At 39.8% G+C, this 25289-nt stretch overlaps 1 protein-coding gene across 7 annotated transcripts in view; it reads left to right on the forward strand.

The window, feature by feature from the left end:
* csnk1g2b (casein kinase 1, gamma 2b) overlaps positions 1-25289 on the forward strand; it is a 53917-nt gene that overhangs the window by 24176 nt on the left and 4452 nt on the right. For 4 of the 7 annotated variants that reach the window (XM_015041537.1, XM_015041540.1, XM_015041541.1 and 1 more), the window contains exons 4-11: positions 7296-7365; positions 14971-15119; positions 17274-17508; positions 17592-17677; positions 19975-20059; positions 20141-20289; positions 20387-20470; positions 23653-23754. In XM_015041537.1, coding sequence (XP_014897023.1) covers positions 7296-7365; positions 14971-15119; positions 17274-17508; positions 17592-17677; positions 19975-20059; positions 20141-20289; positions 20387-20470; positions 23653-23754 — 960 coding nt within the window. The remainder of the gene's footprint in view (positions 1-7295; positions 7366-14970; positions 15120-17273; positions 17509-17591; positions 17678-19974; positions 20060-20140; positions 20290-20386; positions 20471-23652; positions 23755-25289) is intronic. The other 3 variants (XM_015041542.1, XM_015041544.1, XM_015041543.1) reach the window with 3 other exon arrangements.

The following is a 25289-nucleotide window of genomic DNA, read 5'->3' on the forward strand; positions in this document are numbered from 1 at the left end:
ACACTATAATGCTCCACAATACACTATAATGCTCCACAATACACCATAATGCTCCATAATACACCATAATGCTCCATAATTCAACACAATACACCATAATGCTGCATAATACACCATAATGCTCCATAATACACCATAATGCTCCATAATGCACCACAATACACTATAATGCTCCACAATACACCATAATGCTCCATAATACACCATAATGCTCCATAATACACCATAATGCTCCATAATACACCATAATGCTCCATAATGCACCATAATGCTCCATAATGCACCATAATGCTCCATAATGCACCATAATGCTCCATAATACACCATAATTAGGCTTGTCGTGATAAACGATAAATCAATTAATCGCACCATAAATTAAACCTATCGACCTCATTTTAATTATCGGCTTTATCGTCTCTTTCTGCCTGTTTTCTTTCTGTTGACACTGATTGAAAAAAGGCTCAACTCCGGTGCTCTGCACTGACCCTCCCTTCCTCATTTCCTTAGTGTAATGCCCAGCGCACACTACACGAGTTGTCAGCCCATTTTCTAAACCTGAGACCACCATTAGCCGACAGAAATCCTAGAACGGCTCCATTGGGTTCGTCGTGCCGTGTGGTGTCCAGTCACATGGGCACGAAATAATGGGTACAAGTCCAGTTAACTAATTTTAAAATCAGGCATTAATCAATGCTTTACTAGAATCTACCTGTGATGTGTGTGGCTAGAATCAGCGTAAAGTCCTGACTGAATGAAAATCATTATAACCTATTTATGTCACGTTAACGAAGAGCAGCTGAAAACCTACTGGGTTCATCAACTGCGGTAGCAATTTGGCTCCAACTCCTCTCCTGGTCATTTCTATATTCTTTGCACGAAATGTTGAATAAATATTAATGTTGTTTCCACATATCATCTCCAATGTCCGCTGAACTTCGGGTTGCGCGTGTCAGCTGTTTGGGATTCCCCTCCGTAATTTCCCCTCAGAAAGCCTGGAGGAGAATCCGGGCTTTCTGATTGGCTACCTGTCACATTCAGCGTTAAGCTCGGGGAAAAACCCCTGATTTAGACGATCTACATCACACTGCAGGATGATCGGTTACGAAATCACCAGCGACAATCTTAGATCGGCCAACGTTCTAAGATTGTTATAAGGGGAAAAAATGGTGTAGTATGAACTACTGCATCAGGTGGCCGGATGTGCCCATCTTCTCTATTTCAATCTACTGATTACTGAAGGCCAATATACAGACTTCACAATCTGCACTCTTTCGGTTGAATGCAGTATTTATTTCCTCTTTGGCTTCATGTTGTTTAGTTTTTATTCAAGTACGTTTTTTGTTAATGGAGACTGAGAATCCATTTTATTTTTGGTTGTTTTGTTTATTTAGTTTATCAGTTCCAGTGTTATGTTCTTTTGAAAATAAAGTGTATCTATGGCAGGAAATCACATGCATTATTAGTCATTTCCATTGTCAAAAGGTCTTGAAACAATATTATCGTTTATCGCAATAATTTTTTAGACAATCGCTCAGCAAAATTTGTTATCGTGACAGGCCTAAGCATAATGCTCCATAATTCACTATCCTACGCTGCAGCACTCAGTTGTCTGCAGTAATACAGCAAACGGCAAAAGTGTCCAACATGGAAACATCTTCATTTATTGATTCCTGAATCTGTTTGTCTCTCCATTATCGATCCTTTGCCGTTCCCTAGCAACGACCCTCTGGTCGATCCACTGTCAGTAAACATATCCAAACTGCTCTGAGACCCATCCGCAAGAGAAGAAGAGCGTTTCCCGCCTTGGTAAGTGGTCGGAACGGTGGAGAAGTGTAAATGAAGAGCAGAAAGCTGCAGGAGGAATCCGTTTATCTCCTGCTCTGCTACAGGCTCCTTGTCATTCCTCGCAGAGTTTCTCGCCTTCGGCCAGATTCTCAGAGCGGAGCTGTCGGATCAAATCCTCAAGCTGCTCTAAGCCGCGGGGAGGAAGACAGGCGGGAATGTGGGAAATGCTCCGATCCCAACGCTCCAACCCCAACGTTCTTACCAAACGCTCCGACCCGACGCTCCAACCCCAACGTTCTTACCAAACGCTCCGATCCAACGCTCCGACCCCAACGTTTTTACTAAACGCTCCGATCCCAATGTTCTGACCTCAACGTTCTGACCCAACGCTCCGATGCCAACGCTTGGTACCTTTAGCTGCCACTGACAGCTGGAGGAGAGGGAAATGCCATCTGGACCGGACATCAGACGGGTTGCTACCAGGATCCATAGGAACGTCTGTGAGGATTGTTGTACAAACCTGGAGACACATGGCTTTGGACGGGTCAACGCTGCAGGATCGGGTTTGTTGGTTCTGGACATTCTGAAGCCAGAAATATTGGTTCTGGTTCTGTGATCCAGATGAACACACCTAACAGGAGTTACACTGAGCATGCTCAGTAGGTTTCTAAATGTGTTGTGCTGTCAGAACCAGAACCATTAGAACCTCTGAGGGCAACCAGAACTTCAGCATCACTATGGACATTCTGGTCCGGCCCGAATGACTCGTCTCCTGCCTGATGAGAGGTGAACGCCGTGCCAGACCCCCTGCTGGGTTCCCGAGGAGCAGAACCGCCTTTCTATCTGGGTTGGTATCTCAGATTAGCATTGCAAAAGCAGTCGGCCATTGTTGGCGTCCGCGGCGGCTGGAAGACGATAAACGGTGTTTAACAGACAGCCGAACACGCCGGGCTCCTTCAGCGCCCGACGCCATGACATTTACTTATCGCTCGCCGCCGCCCTCATCTGACCTTTCTGCTGCTTTGAATGACATCTGGATATTCTGAGGAATAATCGCAGGCAGTAAACGCTTCGATGGCGAGCGAGATACAGCGCACAATGAGTCTGAAGGGCGAGAGGAGAGAGGGGGTGGGGAGGATCTGGGGAGGCCCGGAGTGCCGGTCCGGTTCCAGATAGAGAACCTGAACCTCCCTAACGCCAGGAGAACCAGAGAGGAGAACCTTCTCTTCATAACATCACTACAGTCAGAACCTGATCCTGGTTCCAGTTAGAGGTTAGTGGTCTCCTATAGAGAGTGGACCGGGTGGACCAGAACCGGGCTGCAGACCCACCTGGAGTCATGAAGAGGAGGCAGACAGGTGAGGAAGGTTGTTCATCACCATGGAAACTCACCGGTGTAGACGAAGCGACCCGGCGCTCCTTTGCAGAACTGTTTGGACTTATAGGACAGCGTGACCTCCACGACCCCGGGGATGTGCCGGGGCGGAGTCTGGACCCGGATGGCGTGGGGCGTGATGAGCTGCATGGAGAACCGAGGAAAACCAGGTCATCATCATCATCATCATCACTTTCATCATCATCATCATCATCATCATCAACCCAAACAGGTTCTGGAGTCAGAACCAACCCAACCCTCTAGAACCTCGCAGAACTCTTCTTCTGCCCCTAAAACTCTCGGGGGTTCTGCAGGGTTTTGATTAGTTCTAGAACCTGTAGACCCGGCCTCTGGTTCTGATATCAGAAGCACCAACTGGGTCAGGTTGTTCCACATGTCAGAAACCAACTTCAGGGTCCACATATTTACTCAGAGCCATGAAGGGTTCTGCTCTGATGTGGTTCTGGTTCAGTAGGCTTCAGCCAGATCTGTTCAGCTGAATGGGTTCTTATGTAGAATCGGGTTCTGGGTTCTCTGGCCCACACATCTGAGTCAGTAACCAGATCATCAGCAGAACCGGACTGAACCTTGATGGTTCTGGGGAGTTGAATCAGCGACAAGTCTTGATGCTGCTGGACACCAGATGGAGGTTCTGGACCGGTTCTGCAGTATGATGACCCGTCAGGAGCGATCGGAAGAAGCAGCAGGTTATCTCCAATCTGAGTCGCCGCCACTGATCACAGCGTGTGATGATGATGATGATGATGATGATGGAGGCGGCTCCTTCCTCTCCAGGTGTTCTGCTCTTCTGGACCCGCTCCAATATTTGATGTGCTGCAGCTCAGCGCCGCATCTGGATGCTTCCCATGGACTTGGTGATGATGATGATGATGATGATGATGACGGCTCGAGCAGCATCCTTAGTGGGTCCCAATCACTGAACTGGTTCTGGTTCTGATTTGGAGTAAACTTCACGACTTCACCAGCTGGGATTTAAATCCTGGAAAATGGAACAGGAAAACTTCCGTTGGATGCTCCGGTTGGGTGCTGCGGTTGGATGCACCGGTCGGGTGCTGCGGTTGGATGCTGCGGTTGGGTGCTGCGGTTGGATGCTGCGGTTGGGTGCTGCGGTTGGATGCTCCGGTTGGGTGCTGCGGTTGGATGCTGCGGTTGGATGAATGTTTGCAGAAGGAAGAAACGCTCTACTGGCTGCTGCTCAGTTAAAAACTAAAACAAGTTAAAGAATTTCCAGAGGAACCCAGTCACTGGGCAGAACCAGAACCAGAACAGACCCAGAGCAGCGTTACAGAAAAACCCGACCGGACCAGAACCGGACATGGAAATGGCCCTGACCTCGCTCCAGACCAGCATGGTGCCGAAGACGACCTGCAGGCCGTCGAAGAAGTTGTCGCCGATGAGGATGACGGTGGCGCCGCCGGTGGTCCAGCCTTCGCTCGGACTGATGGCCTTGATGCACGGCGTGGCTGCTTGGAGACACACACACACACAACGGCAGCGTCACTATGTGACCTCTGACCTCTCCACGCCAACAAGGTCCGATCTACATGTTCAGAAAAACATGTTTTAATTCTGTTTCCAGCTACGAGGAAGCTGAGAAAGGTCAGAGGTCAGAGAAGCTGAAGGCGGCCGAGCGACAAATGAACCATTTCCAAGTAAGTCGCTGCTCCGAGTTCATCAACAAATCTGGATGAAAGCCGGAAAAACTCAACAGGCGAAACAAACGCTGCAGCTGCTGCAGTGGAGCGCGTCACATTCAGGGAGCGACTTCTGGAGNGCTCGGCAAAATTTGTTATCGTGACAGGCCTACTCACATCAAATATTGATAACTCAACTTTTTTCCTCCTCAAAACAACGTTTTCCATAATTTTGAGGAAGTTTATCCTTGCATGTGTTGTTCTTATCTCTATTCAAGACTGTTCAGGTATGCATAAAGGAAGGCTATAAATGATTTGTACCAGAGACTCAGAAAACATAGTGATGAAAAAACCTGCCTCACCAGGCTCTCGCAGTTCGACCCTGGTCATTTACACAGCTACAGCTTAGCCCATCTGCTGGGAATAAAGATGACTCCTAAGTACATGAAGCTGCCATAAGCCTGTGTTTCCCATTGTAAGCTGTTTTATAGGGTCCTGCAGCTTGCTGCCATCTGTTTTTTTTTTTTTTTTTTTTACCTCTTTTTTATTTATATATTTAGTATTTTCTGTCCCTGTGCTCTCTGCCGTGGCCTGACTTGTGTGAGACACACTCGTCTGTGTTCATGTGGGAGGCGGATGACGCTGCAGCAGTTCCCCACTCCACCTCCCAAACCTGTCACGTGTTTCACTCCCACAGGCCTCCACTCCTCTCTATTGCCTCTTGTCTTCCACTCAGTTTCATCTTTGTTGCGTGCATAGTTGCATTTATTCTCGCCGTGATGTCTCCTGCGCTGACCAAATGACCAGATAATAGAGAAATAATCCAATGTCTTTTTATTTTTTGTATTTTTCTGTAGTGTAAAAATAGTTTTTGTGGAATCAACCTTGATTATAAGGACAAATATGTGGAAGTCATTTTAGTTTTCTCTTTTTTTAAAAGACAAACATTTCAATTGAGCTTTTCTTCTGACACCATTTTCTGGTCTTGTTTAGCCAATTTTGACTGGTTTTGATTTATTCCAAGTAAAAAAAAAAGATGATTTCTGAGTACAGCAGAAAGTGAAAGAGATTCATTATAGTTCATATTTTTCCATTCAGACATTTTGAATTAATTTAAGCTGAAAAAGTGCATCAAATAACGTTAGTTGATGAATTAACTGATGAAAATATCGAAGGTTTTTAATTCTCCTTCATCTGATGAATAAAGAACCAAAAAACCCCTCTCTTTTCAGTATTTTGTTTACCAGTTCCTGTTTTTAAAATTGATCAAGTCTCCAATCTTTAGCCAGCTGGTTATTGATAGTTTAGCACTTTTATTACACATCTGTCTCTGATCTCTTAATGGATACAGCTGGTCATTTATTAGACTCTCATTATTCTCTCCTTGCTGTGCCTCCATTTCATGCCATTTTTTATTTTACTTGTCTTCTTTTGAATTTATGAGAAACCTTTTCTGTATTAGGGTGCTTTCCTTGATGATTAACAGTCCAAACTCCATCTTTCCTGCCCTTTGTGTTATTTCCCCCCTCACTGTCTTCCTGCAACGTGATTAAAAGAGGTTTAATCATCAGTTGACCTCGGCTGATATGAGATTCTCGGGTGTGATGAACTGGAGTAAAAATAGAACAAAATTCTTCTGAATGCCTTTATTTATAACAACATTTATACCCTACTGCTAATACTCCCTTGAAAATATAACATTGTAGAATATGATACCTTTTTTCTTCTCTTTGTCTGAACTTTATAGAGCAACACAAAGCATCAACAGGCTGATATTAGCAGATGACTGGCTGCTTGTGTTTTCCACACCACCATTTTCTGTTTTTCGCAACCAGAAATATCTTGAAAACAGCTGAATTTGTGTCAAAGAAAAGCGCTTTTTTCACCTAGCTGGCTGGCAGTGTGCAGCTAGAGAAGCAGAAGATTTTTCCCCCCCCAACTTAACCAACTGGTCTTGATGTTTTTTGGAGTCAAACATATGTTACATGCTGGTGTAATAATTTCATGGTATGTTGAATGAATTCAGCGACGCATGACTACTGAACGCTGCTCTAACCGAACTGTCGTTTGCCTGTTGAATCAATCAAGTTGAATATTAAAGATTAAGGCAGATTAAGGGCAAGGAATTAAGTTGATTGTGTTGGTTCTAACCTCGCTACGTTTGTCTGAAATGCCCTTGTCATCACCAAAGTGGGGTTAATCAGATTACATTTTAGGTTGTGAGGCTGCAGCTGGCAATATAATGAACAGTAGGACCTGGTGGCTTGAATATCAGCCATGTCATCACAAAAGCTGCTGTGTAGCAGCTTAAAACACTTTGCATCCAACCTCATCCCCCACAGTCAACTCAAGCAAAAGTGTTCAGTCGTTTACATATTTGTAAATATGTAATAATAAAATTAATAAAATGAAATTGACATTTTTAAGTTGATCGATTTATCTGCTGTGTATTTATCATTTCTTTGTCTTTTTTCTTTCAGGAACCCATAAAGTCCAGGGCGCCACAGCTCCATTTGGAGTACAGATTTTACAAACAGTTGGGAAATTCAGGTAAGAGAAATTCAGCCTCACAATAACAGATCAATTTCTAATCATATCCTTTTACTACCGACTCCTTTGTAGACTACAGAGCATGGAAAACACACATAACTCCAATTATCTGTTTTATGTTTGTCTTATGAACAGAGTGAACATTTCTACTAACAGCAAAGAATAATTAATTAATATGTTTAAGGTAGTTCCTCCAGTGTCCAGTTTGCACAAAGCATTAAATTTGTCACAATAGATATTGTTTTTGTTCAATTTATACATTTATGCATTTTTATAAATATAGAATTTTTTATTTTTATGAATAAAAATTTTAAAATACATTTTTTAAATATATTTTTATTTATAACCATAAGAATAGTTAATTTTATTTATGGTTTTGGTTGTGTGTTTTTTATTGTTTTTCCTTGCTGTGTTTTTTATTTGGATATTTAAAATATATTCCAGTTCCAATGTTACTTATCCCATTATCAATACATTACTTGAAAATGATCTCAAAACAGTAATATTATTATTTATCATAATAATTTCTGGGTCAATTATCGTCCACAAATATGTACCTTTAAAGATGTTTCATATTTTTTAGCTTTCTCTCTCAATAAACCAACTTGCTGACGGGCGTAATTTAAATTATATCACACAGCTGTTTGATCATACACATATCTAATCTGTATTGTTCCTTTATATCAGAGTTTGTTTTTTTATTAGAATTATATTGGAGTTTAGCTTATAAATGTTGCAATTAAAGCTGCATGGGTTTAAAAACTCGTTCTGAGAGCTAGTAAGAGCACGGTTTTATTAGTGTGCAAAGGTTTATCCTCTAAGTGATTCTCCCACATCAAGTGTGTGTCCTGTGGTCAAATTTAGTGCCACGTGCGAAAGCCTTGGCTCCTTGCACCAAAGCAAAAGCCCTCCAGTGTTGATAAGGAGTTGGGGCATTAGGGTAGTCCTTGACTATTTATAGCTGGGCCTCTACAAGCATTCAAGCCATTATGGTGTCTACTTGGATAGCTTCCCCAGTCTCAGTATCCTCTGCCTCAGTGATTAACTGTGTCCTGCCTGCAAACACTCACTGCTGTCAAGCTGCAGACGCTTCTTTTTGTACGGCTTCATCTTTCATTCTGACATGTCGGCTAATCTTAATCTGTGTTTACCAGCGAATACACAACACAGTCACTCTGCTCGTCACGTTCAGTGTTGTTACCATGGATATGGGTTTCTGTTTTCCTCTGGTTTGCTAATCATAAACCTACAGAGCTGAAACAGTTAATCGGATAAATCTTGAAGAATCAATTAGTGAAATAATCGTCAAGTGATTTTGTAACCGAATCGGCTCTAATACATCACACTTTCTGGAAGAACACACTCGAAGGAGTCAAATCTGTTCAAAAAATATATAAATTTTGCATTTAATACACAAAAAATACCTTGTTCATCTGTAAATATGTTGTGCCCAGAACTCCTCAAGTGAAATAGTTTTTGCTATGCAAAAAAATGCAATTAAGCACTTTTGCTATTCAATTATTAATTGATTAATCAAAACAAAAAATTAACAGATCAGATCAATTCTGTGTTGATGATTAGCCAAACAGGAAGGGCTGATCTTTTCACGTTATCACAAGTAACTTAACAGTGAATTATTACTTTTTTGTATATTTAATCTATTTCTAATATTGCATAAAAAATATTTAAGTGGTTTAATGAAAAATATGCAGAATGTGCCGTTTTATTTAATTTGATTTATCGTCAGAATAATTGGTTAATCAGTTACTTAAATAGTAGTTAATAACAGCCCTACAAACCCAGGATTTCAATTTGTTTGAAATTTTATGTAGAATAAAACAAAATATGTAAAAAAAGAAAAAAGAAAGAAAGCTGGAAACACACTATTTTTCTTATCTGATCTACAAATAAGATCCATTTTTATTCATATTTCTGGATGATTTTATCAATCAGCCTGATTAATTTTTAATAGGACCTTGGGCCTGTTTTAAAAATGATTTTAGCTTTACCTCGTTCCATGTCCCTTTGAGGTCACGGGGTCAGCGATGCAAATTAAACCTGCTAAAAGGTGTTGCTCCTCTCTGGCCTGCATCAGCGCTGCGTTCACACAGCAGGGCTTGGCGCTCAGTTCCAATATTTATATTTATTTTGTGTGGTAGGAGGAAGTACAGCTTGACTGTGTAGCATGGCAGAAATCTAGGCGATAAATCTACTTATGTTGTCAACTTGGCTAAATGGGGACATGTGACCCTGCTCGTCCTGCCCAGGCCGAGAGCCTCAGATATGTCGTAGTGTGGACTACTCAGCTCTTAATGCCAGCAGCGGCTTATCTGCACACTCTTAATTCTGCCTTGCTCTAACACAACCCAGCTGTTGAGTCTCCCTTGGCATGTTTGTGACTAAACTAACACTGAAGACTGAAACTTTCTTTTAGAATTGGCTGTTTTTATTTGTAACTTGTATTTGGTAATGGAAACTGTGCTGTGCAGTGGCTGATTCGACTCTTACAGTTACATATTTGTGGTGATATATGTTTGATTGATGTCAAATATGGGAAGGTTTTATTATTCAGTGGAGGGTTTCAGCTTCTAATGGACCCATTAAGACTGGGAGGATAATGTGGTAGTTAACTGAAACAGGATCTGCTCTGAATGAAAGTTCCAGGACTCATTCATGGTATTCGGACACAACCGTTATCTCATAATTTAGGCCATATCTCTGTTGTAGCACGTTTTGCTTTATTTAAATTTTTATGTGTGTGTCTTTTTGTCTTTTTTTGCCTGAGATTTAGCTGCTGCTGTTCCCTCTTTACTGCCTCTGGTCATTCATAAATCACCAATTAAGGCAATCATGTTCCATGTTTTTCATCTTGTCCACCAATGAATCCACAGCTGTAGAAACCTCAGTGATTGATTCAGTCTCAGAGCTCTTATGTGAGCCCTGTTGAAGCAAATTAATGCATGTCCTATTGCCATACTAGAGTCAAGGCGTGTTCAACCTGAAGTCATCTGGTTTTGTCATGGCTGCATCAAACTCTGCACACAGCCTGACCTTCATATTGTATTCATATTGGAGTAAGAGTGGTTGGTCATCTTCAACCCCCTTAATCCTATCAGAAGTCTTAGCTAAAAGCTATTGTATTTATCTATTTATTTACTGGGTTGTTTGGCTCTACTGGTCTTTTATTGGACAGTAATTTGACAGGAAATGGCTGGAGAGAGAAGAAGATGTGCGGTGATCAGATGCTGCTTAATCCCATCGCAATAAGCAATAAATCAGTTACTTGCATGATCAATTACAAAGAGCTCAATCATTTTCATTTGTGATTTTTTTTTTCTAGTCTCTTTCTACCAAAGACTGGATGATTAAAAGCTTCAGTCTGGCTCATTGGTCTCATCTAGCCTCGTTTCATCAGTCGTTTCTGTTGTTTTTGTCTATTTATTTTGGTTATTTCAGTTCCAGTGTTAAATCTACTTTAGAAATCAATGTTTCCTGACCTTTGAGAGGGTGTACTTGCATCATTATTACCTGAAAATTATCTCGAAACAACAATATTATTTGTTTATTGCAAATACCTTCTGTGACAATTTATCATGCAGCAAAATTCATCGTGACGGGCCTAATGTTGGACAAACTTTGCTTGGCATCTTTAAACTCCATTTTTGGTTAAGTGCTTGTTTATATTTAACAGTTGTGGTAAATATTTAGCAAAATTACACAAGGGATAGAGGTTAAAAAGGACTTTAAAAGGAAGTCCTTTTTAAGAGGTTATGTAATGAGTTAATGTACAGGTGACACATCAGTAATTCCCTGTATGTTTTTATGCATGCCGTTTAGTTTCAGGATTCAGCTCAATTAGATGAAGCAGAACAGTTTTCATATTGGAGTGAGTAGGAAAATGAACAGCAGCAGTATCTAAATACGAGTGTGAATGAAGAAAATTAAAGAATATTGTCTCGTAATGCAATAAGTGAGTTTATATAGACAAAGGGCATGAAGGAATATGAACGAAACCTACAAATTAATAGTTTCAACTAAATCTATTTGTTTCTGTATCAGCAAAATCTTTGCTGTAGTTCTGTGGTTTGGAGTTTAGATTGATGTGAATGTGTTTTATTTAAAGTAAAGTTGTTTCGGCCATTTTTAATTTGTGGAAACACTCTGAAACTCTGGAAGAATACCTGCAAAATAAAAAAAAGCAGAATTAATTAATAGATAATCTATATTTAAATTCATATAAATCGCAAGAAAACAAGGCATAGATTGAAAAATGCAGGTGGAAGCATGTGCTTTTATACATATAGCACTGTCAAAATCAAAACGGCAACATCTTTCCTGCATATTTTTCTAAAACAAAATCTCCAATAAGATTTGGAGTCTGTAGACAAACGGATGAAAGGAAAATAATTAGATTTAATTGTAATAATTGTATCTTTTTTGACTAGATTTCAGCCTCACATCTTTTTTTTTTAGTTGTAGTTGTCTGTAACATTTCCTGCTCCATTCTCAGTACTTGCCAGGGTAAATGCTGATCAAATTTCAACCTTTTGAGAACATCTTCACAGCATTAGACCTAATGGACATCACCTCTCCTCTTCAGCCTTCTCTTTATTCCGTCCATAAATCTTCTGTATGCTCTCCCTCTCTTCTTCCATCCTTCTCTCCCCTTCTTTCCTCATTGGTTCCCGTCATTGTAGAGCAACATTGTCTCCTGCCACCATGATGCAGTCTTGCCTCTGACCGTCGCCTGAGAAGGCCCGCCTGCAGAAACAATGGGCTAGATTGTCTCAAATTGTCAAGACAGCAGGGGTCAGAGTGTCACTGGCGCTGAGAACATTTCCCACAATGCTGAACAAATGTAGTGTACATGATGGTCTGGAACTGAATTATAGGGATTTATACAAACACAGATGTGTGTAATTTTACTGTTGATGGTGTTTTTGTTTTTATTTCTTTGTAGCTGCTATTGGCAACATAAAGATGGATTTGTGAATAACAAACTTGCGTTGCGCAGCGTTTAGCAGCAGTAAATTCCTGACTGCGAGCCCCAGCATCAGAAGAAGATTACAGTGCACGCCATGCTCTTCTGCGGTGATGACTGTGTTTTGAATGCCCTCTAGATTTGGGCCAGGCTTTGATGAGTCAGCCTCCCTGTGATCTCTTGTCACAGTCTCATCTGTCGTGGACATCATAATCAGGAAAATCCTAGAGGCTAGAGTGCAGACAGGTGTGCGTCCATGCAAGGATAGATAAGGGTGTGTTTGTGTCATTTTTCATCCATGCATGCAAAGTGGTGGTGTTGTTGAGGAATTCAGAGGTCAATCCAACGATAAAAAGCTGCAGAGAAACACCGCTCAACGCCCGTCTGTCATTTATCATTCATTTGGAAAATTGTGCATATCTGGATGTAATTTCTTTTGTTGTAGCAGCGCCTATTAAGGTTGTCCTGATCAATATTTTATTCAGTTCTAACTCACCGATTCTGATTTTGACAAAAATATGTTTGTACTCTGAGTGAAAGAGTCAAACTTAACTGATGGATTGGTTAAGCTCTGGTATTCATGTGTTTAACCTCTGCTAATTGCCGCTTATTGTTAAAGGGCAGGGGTTATTATGTATTTATGTATTTTCCAGACATTTTATAGCACAGTCAAGTAACTGTTGTTCTGAAAATGCTGTATCAAACACGTCTTAAAAGAAATGTAACTTCACATAACAGTCACATCTGACGCCTTGAAATTAGCCTCTGTCTCTTTAAGAAGCTCTTTTCGACACACCGCCTTCAGAACAGCATCTCAACCGTTTTTAGTGTTGTAGTTTGTATGATTCGCTCAGCAGTTCCAACAGGTGTTTGCTAATTGTTGCTGCCGCTAGTCTAGAGGAGCAGAGTAGGGGAGAGGTGCTCCTATGAGGCTGTGGACTGAAGCTCCATGGCAGAGCTTTGGGTAAATAAACAGTGAGAGCAAGCGTTTAGGCACCCCTAAGTGGTTGCCATGGAGATTGAAGGATTTATCAAACTTGCATGAATGAGTCAAAGCAACATTCCAGGTATGTTTTTGATGAAGGAATAACTTTATAATATGGCAAAGATCAAAAAGCTAAATTTTGCTAACTCTATTTTAGGCACTTTTCACAGAAACAGAAGTCACAAAGTGCTGTGCAGCATAAATCACAGTTAGCTTGGCAGGAAGAAGGGCAGAAGGACATGCAGTAAAGGAGGCAGGAATCAAACCTGGGGCCGCGACGTCGAGGTCTGAAGACCTTGTTTATGGTCCACTTTCTTTACCACTGATCCACCTGGTGCCCCAATCACATTTAAATAATACAAAATGTAAAAAGCACAATAAAATCATGTCATAAAAGCCTAGAAGAACAAAGCGCTTTTTGTTTGGTTTCTAAAAAATGCTGCAGAGTCAGCAAAATGAAGCTGCCTGGGAAAACTGTCACACGGTTTTAGAAATGAAACGTGCAGCTCCCAAAGACAATAAAACAAAATTGGAGGCATCTCTTTTGAAATAAATGCTCCATCGTTATTTACTTGTTTTTAATTGGCACTGTACATTCCAAGTCTTTGACAACAGAGAAATGTTTATTGGTGCTAAAATGTTCATTGGCCTGGCGAGTGGAACCCGGCGGTGTGACTTTTACAAAGTTTTTTCCACCATCTGATAGTGGATTGTGTAAAATGTCTGTATTTCTTGCTTTCCTTGCCCACTGTGTTTTTCTTGGGTGCTTGTGAAATAAGACTGTTATTCTTCACAGATCTCTCTGCACGTTGTGTTGTTGTTGAAACCAGTAGATGGTGGGAAGTAGTTGCAGATCATGCATAACAGACTACTTTTTTCTCTTTTCTTTCCACACCACATATGTTTCCATGTATATCTTACATTCTGTCTCCTCTTGTTCTCTCATAAGAGCGCACCATAGAGTTTTGCCACACCTGAGTTTTCAATTAAGCTGTACTGCCGTTTGGTCCGTCCACATTCCTCAGGGGTTTTGCACACAACCAGGTGTGGCTTCTGTTGCAGGTGACGCCGTGCTTCTTGTGTTTCCTGTTGCTTTTGAAGTCACATTTCCCATTATCCTGCTTCTTAGGAAAAGCTCCATCTGCTTTGGACAAACCAGTTGAGGAGTGAGCCATTGTGTGCGTTTTGTAGTTTCAGCGAGTCCAGCCTCTCTTGTCAACACTCCAGAGCTATAAATCACCTTCCTCATACTTAGCTTTGTGTTGCAGCATTGTGTACAACATGGTAATGTTTTGAGAATGGGAAGTTTTTATGCTCTAAATGGAAGTGACAGTGAGTTGACATTTGCTGCAGTTTCGGTTTGTCTGGTTCAGCATAGAAAGTTGAAAAATGTTACTACGCAAAGGTCAACTGACCTTAGTAATTTATTAATTACTTACACGAGTTTTGCTGTAAAATTGGCGAGTTTTGTGTTCATAGCTGATACTATAATTTTATTTTTCTGTAAACTAACCTCCACACCTCAAACACACACACTGATTTGTTATCTTTTACAAGTAATAAAAAAATTAATTTTTTATGTCCAGTCTGCTTCATGTCTTGAAAATGATCTGACAAAAACCTGTTTGTGTCTCCACAGAGGGAATTCCTCAGGTGTACTACTTTGGCCCATGCGGGAAATACAACGCCATGGTTCTGGAGCTGCTCGGGCCCAGTTTAGAGGATTTGTTTGACCTGTGCGACCGCACCTTCTCCCTCAAGACCGTCCTCATGATAGCCATACAGCTGGTAAGACCTGAGTGAGAACGTAACATAATGAAAAACTTAATCGATTACAGCTTCTCATAAATTCATTCAACATGGCAATATATTTAAAATGTTTGTTATTTATTTATTAGGAGAATGGTTTGGGGTTTGGGGTTCAGTTTTAACCCCAGACCATGGTCTGAGACACATGGTCCAGTATCTCAGACCATCAGGATTACACAATAAAATAAAAATACAGAAATATCATGGTCTACACAAACATCAAGCAGGTTGCTGGCTTGAAATCTGATAACTTCCACAAGAATGGTAAAGCAGAAAAGGTTATTGTAAAAGAAGATGGAAGTTCAGAGGGTTGTATCCCAGCATATTAATGGAAAGTTGAGTGGAAGGAAAAAGTGTGGCAGAAAGCAATGCTGAAGCAGCAGGGATAAGCATTTAGCAGGAATTATTGAACCAACGGGGCATGACTTACAACTCACTATTGTCCTGTGCAATATGCGTAATATATCGCAGGGAATTTTCTCAAAATGAATAAAGCTTTCTACCACATCACCGTCACATGAATTCCTCAGTCCTGTGTTACTCTGTTACGTTTCATCGCGGTTACAGGTTTACAGCTGCACAATGTTGTACAGTTATTGCAATATCACTGTACGCAATAAGCATATTGTGAAAATCCTACTGGACTGCAATAAATGTGATATAATCATTTAAGTGCCATAAACTCACGTTTTTGATGTCTGTAACGTATTTGTCTTGCATGCAGCATAAAAAAGTTTTACAAATCTGTCTCTTCAGTGCCAAAGCAGCAGAAACGACTTTCTCAGTAAATCATTGTTTTTGCGATGCAGTTTTTAATAATTAGCGTTTATTTTTTGCAAGTCATATCGTCATCATAGCATACGGCAACATTATTGCATGTTTTACTAATATCATGCAGCCCTAATCAGGTGAACTTTTGGTCAACAATCTGTGACTGTTTCAGATAACTGCGAACAATAAAGATCTAAGAGGAGCTTAGACGTGTACTAACATAGGCACGCACGCACACACACAGATGACCTAATAACGCAGATGAGCTGAAGGCTGCTATTAAAGCAACCTGGTCTTAACACTTTAGCAGAGCCACAGGCTGATCGTCTTCATGCTACGTTGCATTGATGCAGCAAGTCATGCAAATGGAGCCATGGCCTCGTATTCAGTGCAGATACTTCACCCTGCATGAATATATTTATCAGTATTTGGGAGTATTTTAGTAAACACGTATTTTAATGATTTTACGCAACATTTAGATTTTCTAAGAAACTAAACTGTGAGTTTTCATGTGCATATTTATCAAAATTAATTAGCAATAAAAGTTTAAATTATAGTTGAATAATGAACCTATAATCTTTACTTTTTAAAACTGAGGACTTAAATTTTCAATCCTATTAAATTTTTTTAAAGAAACACCTACCTGAAAGTAAAAAAAAGTTACATCTAGTTAACAAGTTCAAATTGTTAGAAATGCATTTCTAAAAGTCACATTGTTGTTTCTTTTTTTTATTGTTTTGTTCAGGAGATTTTGAAATATTCATGTGCAACAACACACCTTTTATCTTCTTGAATGTACACAAATAGCTGTGGACTTGTTGTTCCAGTGCGTACACACCACTCATTCATCATTTACCAGTCTGCAGTTACCTTAATGGATGTTAAAGTGCAAAAGACAATATGATGAAATATTTAGTATATTTATTCAGCTGTAACCTGCCAGGACAAGCGCCAAATGCTGAGGACAATATAGATTAAAAGTATAAGTGGATTTCACTTATAAAATTGGACTTCGAGTCCAATCCAATAGAGCGGATTTAATGATTCGCAGTTTGTTTGAGGTGAAACCTAAAATGCTGTTAAAGTTCGTCCTTACAACACTCAGGAATTACCCTTTTTTAGTCAAAGTTTTGGTTTGCTCAGTAAAATGTATAGTGCTCATTAAAATGTTGTGAAAACAATATTAGGATATTAATTTGCTTAACATTTAAAAATCTGGTTTTATATTTTTGCTTTGTCGTATTCCACCTGCTTTTGTTGCTGTGACAACACGACAAACAAAAACCAAACTAGTTAAAACTCCTTAACTAGAAACTGGCTGAAACCCAGAGGCTAATTTTCCCCGCCGATTTCCTTGGCTAGATAACACGGATGGAGTACGTGCACACCAAGAGTCTGATCTACAGAGATGTGAAGCCCGAGAACTTCCTCGTCGGGAGGCCCGGGAGCAAGAGGCAGCACACCATCCACATCATCGACTTTGGTCTGGCCAAAGAGTATATAGACCCCGAGACCAAAAAACACATCCCCTACCGGGAGCACAAGAGTCTGACAGGGACGGCGCGCTACATGAGCATCAACACACACCTGGGAAAAGGTGAGCCTCCTTAAATAAACTCCAGCTTAATGAAAAATAAATAAATAAAATACTTAATGTGGTTTGTTTTGTTTTTGTTTTAGAGCAAAGCAGAAGAGATGATTTAGAAGCTCTGGGCCACATGTTTATGTACTTCCTCCGAGGCAGCCTTCCTTGGCAGGGCCTGAAGGTAAACAACCATAAAGTTTCACCTAAATTATGCAGTCTATGACTGAATCTAACAATTATTATTATTTTTTTTTCAAGTTTATTTGATAGGGACAGACACACATTGACATAGACAAACTGAATAAAACAGCAGTCCCATGTTTGCATCATGGTGCAATAGCAACAGCTAATTCGCAGACTTGTCCCTAGATGGGGACAAGTTATCTGTCCCCATCTAGTTATCTATTTGTCTGATCAATCAGTAAATTAGGCAAAACATTTTACACATTCTGAAGATTTTTTTTATTCAACTAGTTATTACAGAAATTATATATGCATTAAAAATCCAAATAAACAAATAATTCAGTTCCTTTTGTTGAATAAGTAAACATTTTTATTAGTAATTCCTTCTGTGTATGCTTCATCATGATCGTCTTCAGAAGGTAAAATGTTTACAATAAACATCGATTGGAAATCCTGATTTAGTTTGAGTTCTCACCACTACTAGTTTTAATTCAAAATCAGAACATTTTCTACATTCTACATTTTTTAATTATGTGCTGCTTTATAGTTAAGAAAAAAATCAAAGTATTATTGAATATCGCACTTTTATGTTAATTTTAAGATGCATTGAGGAAAATTATTTTAATCTACTGTCTTTATCCACTTACTATATTGTTAAAAGATAAAATCTTGAATTAAAAAACAAAAGTAATTTCTGCATTGTTTTATATTTAAATTGCAAAGAGGATTTTCCCTAAAAGCATGATTCTATCCATCAGCATGATTCTATCTATCTATCTAGATTTTCAGCTGAAAATCTAAAAACCTTTTAGATTTTCAGCAATTATTTAGTTCCCAATAAATGCAGGTAAATATTTACTGTGTAAAACAGGTGAAAATGTTTGGTTTTTATTAACAAATGAACTCAAAACTACCCACATGTTGAATTTATAAAGTCTGATATGACAACATTTCTCAGTTTAATTTCCCTTTTTTTTCATATGAGCAGAAGATCACTACCTGATTATTAGTAAATTCATCAGAGCTCAGATAAAAAGCTGTTGAAACAGGAACCGCTAAAAAAAACACATACTGGTGCTCTCTAAAGATAGACCCAACAATCTCCTGGCTACAGATTTAAATGATAAAACATTTCTTCTAAATGTTTGAATATTGTTGGCAGAGCTTCTTCACAGGTTGATTCTTTTTCCCCCACAGAGTCATGACTCATCTAATTTTGTTTTGTTGCATAATCACGCACAAACTTCCCCACTTGATGTATACTTGAATCGCTAAAAGAGCCTCAGGCGCCACGAAGGGCCAGCAACAGAAGCGCCTCAGCAGCAGGTTCTAGCAGGCGGCAGACATGCTTCGCTTTCTGAAGGCATCAGTATCAAAGAATGGCGGAGAAGAAAAGAGATGTGAACAGTTGCTGTGTGGGTGGGAGTTCTTGGTGGATGAATGTGAGGGATGTAGTGTGGGGGATGTCGCATGGCTCAGGCCAGAACAATCCTCTGCTGTTTAAAGATTCAGACGTGATGGAAACGAAGCGGCTCGATTCCTGACACTCAGAGTTCCTACAGCTGGGAACGGCCGGGAACTTCCGGGGATGTCCGAGGTTTACAGGGCGGAGCAACGGGAATGATACAGATTTATACTTAAACACATCCGTCCACCAGCTGTCTGCTTGTCCATCCATCCATCCATCCATCTATCCATCCGTCCATTCGTCCCTGTGTTTAAACTTCCATCCGTCTATCAGTCTGACAAACTTTCTGACTATTTTTCCCATCCCTCCACTCAGGCCTTTAGCTTTGTCAATTTATTCTTCTCTTCATCCTGTTTCTATCCATCCTCTTTTTGTTCTTCCTTGCATCCACCTGTTAATCCATCCATCTGTCATAATTCAGCCCATCCATCCCTTCCTTCACTTCACAGTTTACAGGTTTTGGAGGCTCTATGTTAAAATTGAATATAAAATGTTTCCTCACGTATAAAGTACTAAGTAATAAATTAAATGTTGGAGAAGTATTTAATAATAGCTTTGTGTATTTTGAAGTCACCACTGCTGGAAGCGAAACTGTTTCAGTGACGTATTAAGAAATCGTTTCTAAATCTAAAGTGCCGTGTCAGATTTATGCAAACGAGGCTTAAGTGCTATAAATATCACTGGGGAGACCAGAGGAGTTTTCATCAGCCATGAAGCCGAGAGCCCAGGATTAAACTAATTTGATCATCTGTTTATTTTTAAACCACACAGCTTCTTCATATGTTTTATGGTTTAAATAATGAAATGAAAACTTCTCTCCACTCAAGGCTGACACTTTGAAGGAGCGATACCAGAAGATCGGAGACACCAAACGAGCGACCCCGATCGAAGTGCTTTGTGAGGGCTTCCCTGGTCAGTTGGAGCACCCTGCATCTCACTCACCACTTCCTGTTCTGCTGCGTTCTCATTGGCTGCTGCTTTGTTTTGTAACAGAAGAGATGGCTACCTACCTGCGCTACGTGAGGAGGCTGGACTTCTTTGAGAAGCCAGACTACGATTACCTACGGAAGCTCTTCACCGATCTGTTCGACAGGAACGGCTACGTCTTCGACTACGAGTACGACTGGGTCGGCAAATCTCTCGTGAGTGCCTCATCTCCCCGCTTTCTGTCCCTCTGCCGTCAGAGCAGAAGAAACGACCTGGATTTGATCCCTGATGAGCCTGTTCTGTTCCCTGCAGCCCACACCGATCGGCCCCATCCCCAGTGACACACCGCTGCCACCCAGCAGCAGAGACAAAGCACAACAGCAGACCAAAAACCAGGTGAGACCCTCAGCTTCCAGCTCCTCATCCAGCCCACCTACTTGAATGGTCCTCATTCCATATCGGACCACTTCTGTAGTGCGATTAAACAAGCAGCTTCCTGGAGAACGAGGCTGGGTTTGATTTGTTTTCAGAGTCCTTATCAGACAGCAAGAAATAAGATAACGAAATGCTGAAGTGGAAAAAATGTAGATATCTTCAGTCATGAGGGAAAGAAGGCATCATTTATGGCTTCCCATGCAGAAGTATTTATACCTCCTGAACTTTTCCATGATTTGTCAGGTCACAGCCACAGCGTCGTGTGGTAAAGCTGCATGGATGCACTAATTACAGCTTTTTGGTGTCGTTACTCACGTCGCTCATCTAAAGATCTAAATTTTGGCTCATCCGAACAGGATGGATGGTGTAGGTGAACAGCGATTTCCAGCACAGATTCTCAGTTGGATGAAGACCTAGACTTTGACTAAGCAACTCAAATATGTGAATATGAAGCTTCCTGCTCCTTTTAGATGCGTCTGTGCTTCAAAACACCCGAGTCAAATGAAGCTGCAGCTACAGATTATTTTAGTAATGGAATATTCCACAGATTATTCTGACGATTAGTCGATTATTCTGATGATTAATTGATTATTCTGATGATTAATTGGTTACTCTGACTATTTATTTGACAATTAATCAATTAATCGGTTGAAAAAATGGCATATCTCTCATTTAACCACTTATGCTTATTTTATGCCATAATAAAAATACATAACAAATGAAAATAAACATAAGATTAAAATTTTATTGCCTAAAATGCAGTGACAGCATTCCTTTAGTAAACGATTGATCATCTGTAGCAAAGGATGCATCTGCAGCTAAAAACACATCAATGTAAAAATCTGAGTATTCATGCAGTGAAGGGCTAATCTGATTATTTTTTTGATTAACTGATTAACAATTGGATTTTAAAAGGTGTTTAAAATTTGATCTTTTTTAATGTAATTTGATTCAGGTGAAAGTAAAACTGCCACTTGAGGAGTTTAAAGAAGTTGGGATAAAACAAATTTATAGATCAAGAAGTTTTTTTTTTTTTTTCATCTTAAATGCAAAATGTTTATATTCTTTCTACAGTATTGGCTTAATTATTGATCCGAGGTTGTTCTTTCAGTAAAAGACTTATTTTGTTAATCAACCGATTAACAATGAATCAATTATTAAATTAGTAATTATTTCATTAATCGATTAATCACAATTAATCTGTTTAATCGTTTGAGCCCTAGAATCAAATAATTAGAGCGTCTGCAGGACTGTGGAGAACCTGACTGCATGCAGATGAGGTCATTTAGCCTTTGGATTCGGGTTTCAGGGTTCATCTGAAAGTTGCAGGCCTTCTCGGCCCTCCAGGCCTGGATGTGACACCCTGGATTAAACCGTCCCTTTTGTAACTCCAGCTGCATCTCTAGGGTTTATATTCTGCTAGAACGGTGAAGCTTCACCCCAGATTAAAGTCTTTTTTCTGCCTCCAAGCTAGAAGGTAAAACATTTAATATTTGGTCTTAGAGAATGTCCCAAGATGTTCAAATTGCTTTTTTCATCAGTGGCTTTTTTTCTTGAAAACTTTTCCGTTGAGGCCAGGTTTGTAGGGTCCTGGACAGATTATCGTAGCTGAGCCTGTGCATCTCTGTAGCTCCTCCAGAGTCACCATGAGCCTGTTGGTTTCTTCTTAGTGATTCTCTCTGTCTGGCCTGCCAACTTAGCCAGCCGTACTTACTTTATGGATGTCCAAACTTTTTGCAACGTGGGCCAAAATTCAGTTTGAAAGTAAAATTTTAATTTTGTTCCTTTTGTTTTCTTTTTTCAAGAATGTTTTCTTTTTATATGTACTAATAAAAGGAATTAAGTCAGATTTCCGTACAAAAGGGAGCTGTAGGTTATTGTAGATGTAAAACATAAAATCTAACAACTTTGTCTTTTTTTAAAAGAGACACAAAAAACTGCCAGGTATGATTCCAATCTGTTTATTTCCAAGATGTTTGGATTTTTTGTCTTTATTTAGCTCAGTTTACAACCAAAATCTTCATCATTGTCCTATTTATTAACTTGAAGTAAAAACACAAAAAAGTCATGGTTGATAAAAGATGTAACATTTTTATAGGGCCGCACAGAATCACATTGAAGGCCACAAATGGCCCACGCGCTACACTTTGGACACCACTTCCTTACAAACCAAGCGTTTTCTTTCCACTTCCTTTCTGCTGGTCCATCACATACAGTTTGTGGTTGTAATGGGATAAAGCGTGGAAGAGTTCAGGGTGTGAATACTTTGTGCAGGCCTCCCGCCTCTCTAAGCAGCAGTCATTATTGCATGAGTTGAAAATGCAAACTGCATTGTTCATACCAGTGATGACTAATTACATGCTTAGTGTGTGACAGTGTTTTTAAGTTAGCATGCAATCTGACCCTTTTTTATTTTTAATGTGTAGGCGAGGAATCATTTGTGAGATTTATTATGCACAAAACATCCATAAATGATGGCTGATTGTCATAAATAATGGTGCAGATAAGGTTGCTGTGCTTGTTGAGTCATCGTTTACCGCGGTGTTGTTGAGGAGTTCATTTCATTTTATGACTGACTTATTACAGTGGACTCTAGCTCTTCCCTCCCTCTTTTTTTTTATACTGCTGTTGGTTTAATGTGATTGGCTTGGAAACAACGTCCATCTTTTAACGCTGGCAAAGCGCCTCCTACTGCAATGTGCACGTTGGCCATGACTCAGACGATTTTACATCTCTGTTTTAATTAGTTCTGATTAAAAATTAAAATAAGTTTTCAGCTGCAGCAAAACTAGTCCTGCGATGAAATCACCTGACAAGATTGATTGCTGTGTTTTTTTTATATGGAAAATCAAGTTTGAGGCTGTTCTTTTTACCTCTGCATGAGTTTATTTGTATGCTTCAAATAAATTTTTGCTTCCTTTACTCCTCTATTAACATAGTTTGTCTTAACAAGCCTGCTTCTGCTTGGGAGATGTCGTCTTTAATTTTACTTTTCTTTTTTTGTTGTTTTCCATTTACTCCCCTTTCCTCCGTGTTACTCCCCCCCACACCTGATCCCTCACATGGCCTCCTCCTCCCTCACCTCTGACCCCCCCCTTTATTCTCACCACTTCCTGCCTCAACCCTTTCTGCTTTGTATCAAGTCACCTGAGCCCAAAGGAAGTGAGTCTCAGCCCACCCCCGTGACCAATAAGGAGACTCTGGGGTCGCACCTCACAGCTGAGCGGCTGGGGGGCTCTGTTCAGGTACCACTGCTGCTGCTCTGATGGCTAATGCATGAATGCATGTAATTTTGTGACAGACTTTCCCCCCTGCTTCCCACTGAACCCACATTGCCTGCCTGCCTGCCGGTAGACGCTCTCTTTGTTGCTCGTGTTTTTCAATCGGACTCTTTGAACCTCGGTGTGCTCTGCATGCTGCTGAATAAAAGCTCCCCTGCTTCTAGGCGGCTTGCAGCAAACAGCCATGCAAAGACGATGTCCGGTGATGTCCCCACCTCATGACGCGCAGGTGCATCTCGTTATACCGGAATGTCACCTAAAGAGTCAGAATTATTTTATTGTCATTGTGGACGAAGAAAGCACAACGAAATTTAAAATACAGCAACTCTCAAAGACAAGTCAAATAATTGAATAAAATAATAATAAGTATATCTCAATAAATATAAAAACATATCAGGAACACAGAACAACTGAGATGTTTAGGAAAAATAAATGAATAAATGATGATCAGGTTTTTGATGGATTAGCTGTGTTTAGGGTAGCAACAGCAACAGTTTGTGCTCGACTTTATTGATCTAAATCTAATATTAAATTAACTCGTATCGATAGCAGGAATATATCCTCCCAGAAGATCATCAATTATCGTATCGTTTATTATTTATCGTGATAAGAATTTGGATTTATCTTCACAATAAATTCCAAGTAATGATGTTTAGTCTTTCCTTCATTTAATCTTTGAGATCCGGATCTCGTTTTCAAAACCAACCTGAGCTGAAATCTGCAACACAACATTCTGGTTACACAAAAGTAAAAAACAAAAGAAAACATGTGCACAAGCTTAAAACTAAATGCAAAACAATATAAAAGCAATGACATCGATTAATAGAATCGCGTTGCATCTTTTTAAGAGTCGTTTAAAAAATTCAAATAAGACATCTTTAGTTCAGACTGGAGCAAAACCCTTTCATATTGTTATTTTCTCCACTGTTTTTTCAATGAAAATATCACAAAATTTTAATGTGTGATACAAATCACGCGTCTTTATCTGAATAGTGTCCTAAAGAAGCAAATTACAAATGAAGTCAAGTCAAAGTTTATTTATATAGCACAGTTAAACAACCTTAGCTGACCAGAGTGCTTCATAATATCACAGATGGATAAACAATAAAACAGAAAATAAAACAAAATGTAGTGAAAATAATAAGACAATTATGAAATTGGCAGAAAATACCAAAAACTAAAAAACCAAAACAAAACTGCTGCAATTTTATTTGCTAAAGAAATTAGGAGAATAGATGCGTTTTCAGTCTGGACTTAGGATTTGTGTTTGTGGATCTATGATTGCTGTGTCATGCAGTCACATCTTAAAAATGAGTAATAAGTAGCTCTTATCACTTTTACTGCTATCACAACAGAACCACAAAATGTTAGGGCAAAACTTTAGGTCCAAATCGCCAACCTCTGTCGACACTTAAAAAATTATTGTTAGTTAGCCATTTGGAGGCGTTGCATCCAAGCATCTTAATGGAAAGCTTAGTGGAAGGAAAACGTGTGGTGGA

Source organism: Poecilia latipinna, unplaced genomic scaffold (assembly GCF_001443285.1).
Source record: "Poecilia latipinna isolate Pla-1442-1.1 unplaced genomic scaffold, P_latipinna-1.0 Scaffold557, whole genome shotgun sequence".
Classification (NCBI taxonomy): Eukaryota; Metazoa; Chordata; class Actinopteri; order Cyprinodontiformes; family Poeciliidae; genus Poecilia; species Poecilia latipinna.